The 7,999-nt window shown below is 42.4% G+C and overlaps 1 protein-coding gene across 1 annotated transcript in view; it reads right to left on the bottom strand.

Annotated features, from left to right (window-relative positions):
- The window catches only part of RAVER2 (ribonucleoprotein, PTB-binding 2), a 21,828-nt gene extending 15,797 nt beyond the window's left edge, over positions 1 to 6,031 (bottom strand). The window contains exons 1-3 of the mRNA XM_009871466.1: positions 6,023 to 6,031; positions 4,020 to 4,086; positions 2,384 to 2,853 (exon numbers count right to left, since the gene is read on the bottom strand). Coding sequence (XP_009869768.1) covers positions 2,384 to 2,853; positions 4,020 to 4,086; positions 6,023 to 6,031 — 546 coding nt within the window. The remainder of the gene's footprint in view (positions 1 to 2,383; positions 2,854 to 4,019; positions 4,087 to 6,022) is intronic.
- Between the last annotated feature and the right edge of the window lie 1,968 nt (positions 6,032 to 7,999).

Below are 7,999 nucleotides of genomic sequence, written 5' to 3'. Positions count from 1 at the left end.
GAAAGCAAGTAAGAGAGATAGTATAGCCATGCAGATGTAAAATAAAATAACAAGAGTGTGAATGAACATCCACAGGTTGGCCAGAGAGGTGATGTAGGCACCAACCCTGGAGACATTCAAGGTCAGGCTGGATGGGGCTCTGAGCAACCCGATCTAGTTGCAGATGTCCCTGCTCACCTTCCAGCCCAAACCACTGTACAATTCCATGATTTTAATTGTATTCATTCTTCCAGGAGTTTTCCCAAAAAAGACACTTCTACCTGTTCCCTATCGAAGTTCCCTGCCCACTCAAGGTTCTGCTGCCCTGTCCTCTGTTTGTTTTCCTCTTATGTCTCTACCAATCATGTCACACACCTCTCCTTGCTTTTGCCACACTTTCTTGGGTCTTCTTCCTTCTCCTTTCCTTGTACTTAACTTTGAGGTCATCTCACTCATAAAAGCGTAATTAATTAGCACTGCTGTAATGAAAACTCATCTGTCACCCTCCCTCCGAGATGAAAAAAATCTGAACTACTTGTTCACCTACCTCTACCCTCCCATTCTCCCTTTGCAGAGGGCTGCTTCCCCCGTTACGTCTGCAAACCAGCACCTCTGCTGCCTCTCCCCATCATCCCTTGAGGCAGAGCCCCCCTTGCCAGTCAGTACCGCTCAGTGGAAACACAAGGCATGACTGAGAATAAATGGCATCTTTGTTCTCTGGGAATCACTGAGAAGAAATCATAAATCACCACTATTTTTCTTCTATTATCACACTTCTTCAATCTACCTATTAGTCTATTACACAGGCTGTTTATGCGCATGACAGGTAATATGACAATGTGGCAAGAATGTTTTCTTGGATGTACTTTTGACTGGGTGCCTGTTTCCTAATTCAAAAGCATCCTGTTTAATTCCTGTATTTTACAGAAACCTGTATTTAGAGCCATTTACCAATAGAACACACGCACCCTCCCCACCTACAGCAAGTGTGACCCATGATTTAAGAAGGAAGGTAAAAGCCAATTTGTAAGGGCCTATAACTGCACAGTGGAATACTGTTAGGGAAAATCACCTTTATCAGAGAAGCCTGTTATTCATTGAACTTCAGAAATTTTAAATTATCTTGAAAAATCGTTGGGGGAGCTCTAACAGCCTGCAGATTATCTGGCAGCTAGAAAAAAGCCCTGCAGTAAAAATCCTTAAAAGATCAATCTGGTTAGCTAACTGAACAAAGATTAAGTGACTTAATTACAGCATGTAATACCTTTTTAAAAGATGAGAAGCGTGAGGAGCAAAAGCTTCTCAATTTGGTCATCACTGAAGCAAAGCTGAAGCCAGATACATTCAACTCAGAAAACATACACAAGAACAAAATAACAAGGGCTGGGCAGTTTCTGGGAAGAGTTACTTCCAGCTTATGCATCTCCTGGTATATTTGAATCAAACAATTATAAGAATGTACTTTAGCCAACTACAAATTACTGGGGCTAGAAAAGAGCAGTAGAGAAAATGTGACGGTCTGCAAGTGGTCAGACTAGACAGCCTGATGGACCTTCTGGTCTTCGATGCTGAGAATCTCTGGTTACTTATCCTTGAAGCTAATCTCTTCCAAAAAACAACAAACCAAACCAAAACCAACAACTGAAATCATACCCAACTGTGTAACTATAAAGCAATCTTTTTTTCTGATCCCTGTTTATGGTACACTGGTCTGCACCACTTCCAGGAGCAACATTTTGTTTGTGGTCTAGTATCTCACAAGCCACGGTGATGAGAAGGAAACTTCACATTTGTAAAGGCTAGTAAGGTTCTATCTCTTCTGTACCTGCAAGCTTTCCAAAAGATGTACCACTTCTAGCACTGGCAAGCCCAGATGACTATGAGACCCAAAGTCTGCATCTTCTCCAGTTAGGGAAAAAACACATTAGATATTTGCAGAGGTTTCTTAAATATATTAATTATATAAATATATAGATATGGGTATGGGTATGGATGTAGATGTAGATATTTCCCATCATCTGAACTGTTGCACTTGTGGTATTCAGACACTTTGGCTTTCTTTACTGAGCAATAAAACCATCATCAATGTTTCCTGTAAAAGCTCTCTCAAACATTTCTAAAATTCTTTTGAATAAAATACATTAGGAGGGGATGTCTTAAAAACATATTATCGGTACTTCACGGCAGCAGTCTCCTGTAGAACTCCTAAATGACATCACCCCATCACTGCAAATCCATACCAATAAAGCATCTGCAGCACATGGCATACCGCACTGCAGCTGCATAACCATTCACCACTTCAATTAAAAAAAAAAAAATGACAAGACACCAAGCAGCGAAGATGCAAACACAGAGCTACTTAACTCATGATCGTGATCTTCCAGAAGATATGAATTCAACATACCTGGCAGAAAACAGGTTTATACTTTAGTGAGAAAGCTTGGATCAGTTCTTTTGAATCAGCAGAGTCTTTCTGAAGTTTATCTACACAAAGGCACTTGGAGTGAATAAGATTTGTCGTGAGCTGGTTCACATCCATCCACTGTGCAAACAGAGTGCTCTCCTCTAACTGTTTCCCCAGAAGTTCCAGTCTCGCCTTTGCAGCAGAGTCCTTCTTCATATATTCCACGAAGCCATAGCCCTTGGAATGGCCAGTAACTTCGTTATAGACCAAAAAACACCTCTCGACGTTGCCATACGCGCGCACGAGTTCTTCAAACTCTTCCAAAGTAAATGACGTGGGCAAATTAGTAACACAGAGCAAAGCATCTGTTGGTTGGAGTTGCACAGATATTTCTTTCCCCCGAAGCGAATACTGGTGAAATTTCCGAATTGCGTTTTGAGCCTGCTCTCCATTTAACAGAGTAACGAATGCTGTAAGAGGCCAAAACAAGTTACATCACCTACAACAGCTCCTCTCCAGCCACAGAGGTAATTACTATACCTCTACTTCCCCCCTCCAAAAAAGACCCCACCAGTGTAAGTCACAGAAAAACAAGAGTTTGGGATTTACCCTGAGGATGCAATAGACAGAGGGATATTCTGTTATGTATATTTTAAAACTTGGCATTATCAATTGGACATCATGAGGAATTAACTAAGGAGTGACTATAGAAACACAGATACACACGTAACCTCACCCCTTGTAACACACCAAAATCTTACGTTTGAGAAATAAAAAGCAGTGAGATTTTATACTGAAGTCAACACAGTCCTGATTCCATTGAATTTCACTGAAGGCAACATTCATACACTCTCACTTGAGGGTTACTGGATCTTTTTTGGGGTTTCAGTCCGTAAAGCATTTCACACAATCACGGAATCACAGACCGGATGAGGTCAGCAGGGACCTCTGGAAGTCACCTTGTCCAACACCCTGCTCACACAGGGCCACCCAGAGCCGACTGTGAGGGCCATGTCCAGATGGGTTCCTAATATCTCTGGGGCAACCTGTAACAATCTTGATGACCCTAAGAGTGAAAACCTGTTTCCTGACAGTCAAGGGAAACTCGCACAGTTCAGCTGGCACCTCTGCCCTCACGTCCTGTGAATTAAGAAGGATGTAGTACTCTGCAGTGAACCAAGCACATGGAAGCTAATTCATAGGGTTTCTGCCAGTGACCAACTGAAGTGCACAGCACGGGGCAGTCCTGGGCAAAGACTTTGGTTCATTTCAGAGAAAGACAAGCACAAGTGTCCCACTTCACCCAGAGATACCCTCAGCACTGCCAGCCACTCGCGGATGCAGGGTCAGGTGCTAAGAACTGTCGTCAATGCCAAAGGTATGAGAGATCACGTTCAGAAAACTCAACAAGTCTGCATCTTCCAGAAGAGCCTTCAAACTCACAAATCCCAGCAGCAAGTACCACTCAAATCTTTAAAACAGGGCAGCAGGTAGGACACACTCGAAGGTGTCCGCAGGCACCGACACCAAGAGCTCCGAGACACCCACCGGCTCTGTGGCACAGGCAACCAGAAGGAGCTGAAGCTGATGACTTCATACAGAGCAGATGTTGTTCCTCACTGGAAGATTTTCTTACCTGTTCTTTTATTTCTGTCCACATAGCAATACTTGATTTCATAATCTTTAAATAAATCATGGATTTCCTAAAAGAGAAAAGTAACATCAGAGAAACAATTTACCACTTATTTTAGAAAACAAAATAATTTTCAATAAAATGAAAATCTCACCATAGAAACAATGGGAAATATTTGTTTTTAATAAAGCTGGTTATACTACTGCAGTGATGTTTTTATCTCTTATAAAAAATTGGCTTACTGAAGTTGATTAATTTACTTTTCATTATATAAGGGGACATAAGCACCATGGGGTGTCCTGTTGACTGTCTTTTGATAAAAGACAAATAACATCACAGTTCATTAAATAGCAAAACCCTCACAATTTCTCCGAAGCACAGCTACCATGGTTAGGATACCACATGGACAAGAAATACCAGCAACATCACGTCATGCAATTTACTGAGGGCAGGCAATGCTGTTCAAAATGCAACAGTTGCTTTCGTTTCCTGTAACTGTGGAAGTTCACTTTAACAGATATTCAATCTTTCAATAATGAATATTCTTTCAAGCGGCAGAAAATTGCGCCCAGAATACCCCCTGGAAAGTATCCTCTATCAATTACTGCACAGATGCTCCATGAAGAATCTGTCCCAAGAGCATTATCTGCTCCCATTAATTAATGAGGAGAGAGTAGGGGTGGGCTAGGAGCAAGCAAAGAGCTGTGTACTGGTTTCCTATAGCTATTTCCCAGCAAGAGCAAAAAAAAAACCAACAAACCACAATATATTGTCAGTTCAGAGACAGGAATGCAGAGATGAACATTTACCATGCCCAAGGAGAAACCACAAAAAGTACCGTGGGTACATGTATTCTGTTCAGTGGATAAGTTCCACACACGACAGCGAAAGGCCACCTGAGTAAGCAAAATAAATCAACAGACTTTGCCCGAAAGTTTAATTGCAGAGAATTTCCAGTCACCCAGTCTACCTGCCAGTTCACTAATTCAATATATGCAGCCCAAAGGTTAATTGAGTTCTCCAGGACTGGTATCAGATGCATACCTTTTAGTCAAGCAAGCACCAATCTCTAGTTTCATGAGTTAACAGCTGTCAAATAGAGCATAAATAAAATATGGCAGTGTTTCACAAGCTACCAGCCATTCCCTAGTCAGATGTGATAAGGATGTGGTTTCTGAAAGGCAAAATACGCCAGGCACAACTCAAAGACTCACATCAGGCAGGTGACTTGATTGCAAACATCTCGTTAACGAGAATTAGGTAGTGGTTCCTTCTCAGTCGTAAGAGACCGAGAAGACAGTTTCCGCACAGTTTTGTACAGCTCAGCTGTGCTGTGGCACTGAAAACTCTAAAGTTATTTCTGTCCTGCTCAGAAAAAGGAGATAAATTTACCTTTTCTATTTTCTGTATTATTTTTCAAGAATAACACTGCAAGTTTTATATGATGATTAAGTGGCAGGAAATACTATTTCAAACAGCTCTGAACGCTCTTTTGAAAGTCATCTGTGAGTCAGATGATTCCACATGATTCCCCATTAACTGACTGAAACAGTAATTGAGATGGAAAATAGCTTGTATTGAACATAACTTTGTGGGATAAATATGACTGTTCGTGCAAAAAAACCAAAATGGTGAAAGGATGAGGAAAATTGAAAATGGAAACCTAATTTAAGAAAAGCAATTTTAACACTGATTTCCACAGGTTGCTGCAAACACTGCCAGGTTTGTGCAACAGGCTCTTCCAGAAAGGCGCTTGTTCTTGTGCTCCCATGGCAGGGCTGAGACCTTAACCCGTGCAATTGGGTTTGTGCAGTATGTCAGTGAAAGCTTTTTTTACATAAAGACAAATTTACCGGAGTAAAACACATCATGACAACTCTTCAGCAAACGTACACTCCTTCAAATTAAACAGATATGCAAATATCTCTGTACACTGGGCTAAGATTCTTCACATTTTCAGGATTAGTAAGCTGGTTTTCGAACTCAGGCAGTTCTCTAAACTTTACCTTCAACATCTTCCAACACTTTGGTCTGTTTAGAAAAGAATGACCCCTACCACCACCGTAGTGTTGTTAACAGTTTCTATTCCTGACAGCTCGGAGCAGAACTGCCAGGAAAGCAACAAGAACATTTTACCCACTGTTCCTAACCAGCCGCAGCTCTGCACCACCAAACCTCGTGCACCACCAGCACTGAGCATAGCGGGTCCCTCCGGTGTCGGCAGTCGCCCGGTATTTGAGCCAGGAAGGAGTGTTTACTCTGGGAGGAGAAACAGGTCATCCAAGTCAGGTATATCATCCTCTGGTGCAACTCTACTGACTTGCAAGGAATGTAAGCAGAAGGCTGTTTCCGTGAGCGCAGCAGAAACAAACAGCCGTGGTTCGCTCCCCGTTCGCAGCCCGATGGCTCATGCCCGGCCCCCACACCCCGGCCTGGCTATGCCAAGACCCACGAAGGAGTTGGCAGCCCTGGCCCACGCTTTGCGGCTGGAAAAATCTCTCGCCCTCCCCGAGTCAGCCTTGCCGAGGCATTGCCTGCGCTCACAATACCCACATCCAAAGCAACGCTGGTCAAGCCTGGCTGCTATTAATACGTTTTCCAGTTACAGAACTGCTTCTCCTAAAGGCTTTTTTTCTTTTGTGTAAATGAATGAATCTACTAGCATAAACAAAACCTGACTGATAATTACCATAAAAATCACATTAAGTCTAAACAAAACGGCAACACCCACTAACATGCTGAAGGCCTCGCCGCCTCGAGCGTCACGCACCCAACGAGATTATAACATTTTGACAACGAAAACTGTAAGTGGTTATAAAGCTATCCGCCAGACACTGAGCAGTGAGGGAGCCCAGGAAGTTTCCAACATAAACACTGTTTATAGTGGTGCCTCTCTCGGCCTTGCCGTACTGCACTCCGAGGACTGACTTGCAGTTGTCTCCTGAACCAGACATAGAACTTGGCACCAACTCTCGGGCACCGAGGTGTGTTTGTACCTGAGCAAAATCTGTTTCTGGCGGATGCACCTCTGCTCAAAGCAAGGGTGACACGTCCTGCAGAAACACAGAGCAGGAGAGAAAATAGAGGAGGGAGCTTGCTCAGAGGTACGGCAGTTGCATAAACACGTGTGCCATGCCAGGGGCTCTAACAGAATATCTTGGAACAGAAATGTAACCAGTAACGCGTAGCTACTACACAGCCCCTTAAACCTTCTTAAAAGCACACTCTGACAGCTAGTTCATCTTATCATCAGTAAATATTAAAAAAGAATGAGTTCATTCTTCAAAATTAGCAGGAAAAGCAACACCAAATATATTAAAGGGGCTTTAAGATAAACCACTAGTAAATGCAGGCTGAATATACTTTTCAAAATGTATTATTTACTACTGTGAAGAGATGTGGTCTTGAAGTACTTCAGTTCTTGGCCTGTCCTGTCTTGTCTCGTGTGAAAAAAACTGGCAACGTGAGGTTTTACTACATACTATCAATCTGAAATTTGCACCTCTCAAACGGAAAGAATGCCTTCCTTAGAGAAGATCTGTCTTTGTGCTTTTATTACCTTTTTTTTTTTAAAATGCAAACAAGAAAGGGAGTCATTAACGGGCACATTTGCCCTATTCATCAAATCCATAAAGCTCAATGTATGACTTCAAATAAAACCAGCTTTCCATACCCAGAATCTCACAGCACAAGAAAAGAATTCTGCAAGAAATACTCAGTCATCACCTGGAACAATATACTGTGTATACAGAGCCTACAGCACCCAAAACCCAAGTACTTCTCCCTTTGTAGATGTAACGCTGAATTGCGTTATGCTGGCAACAAAAATATTTAACAATTATAATCGTGCCTGGCCAGATTTCGACAGCAAGCTTTAGTGGTGGTTCCAATATAAACACTGCACAAGCCTGGTCTATAACTTGGCTCCCAATAAGCAGCTGAAGGCCTCAACTACACACGCACAGTCTTGAAAAGAGAATCAC

This window comes from Apaloderma vittatum, unplaced genomic scaffold, assembly GCF_000703405.1.
Source record: "Apaloderma vittatum isolate BGI_N311 unplaced genomic scaffold, ASM70340v1 scaffold24236, whole genome shotgun sequence".
In the NCBI taxonomy this organism is placed as follows: Eukaryota; Metazoa; Chordata; class Aves; order Trogoniformes; family Trogonidae; genus Apaloderma; species Apaloderma vittatum.
The sequence above is the reverse complement of the archived record's forward strand: the minus strand, read 5'-3'. Positions and strand labels throughout refer to the sequence as shown.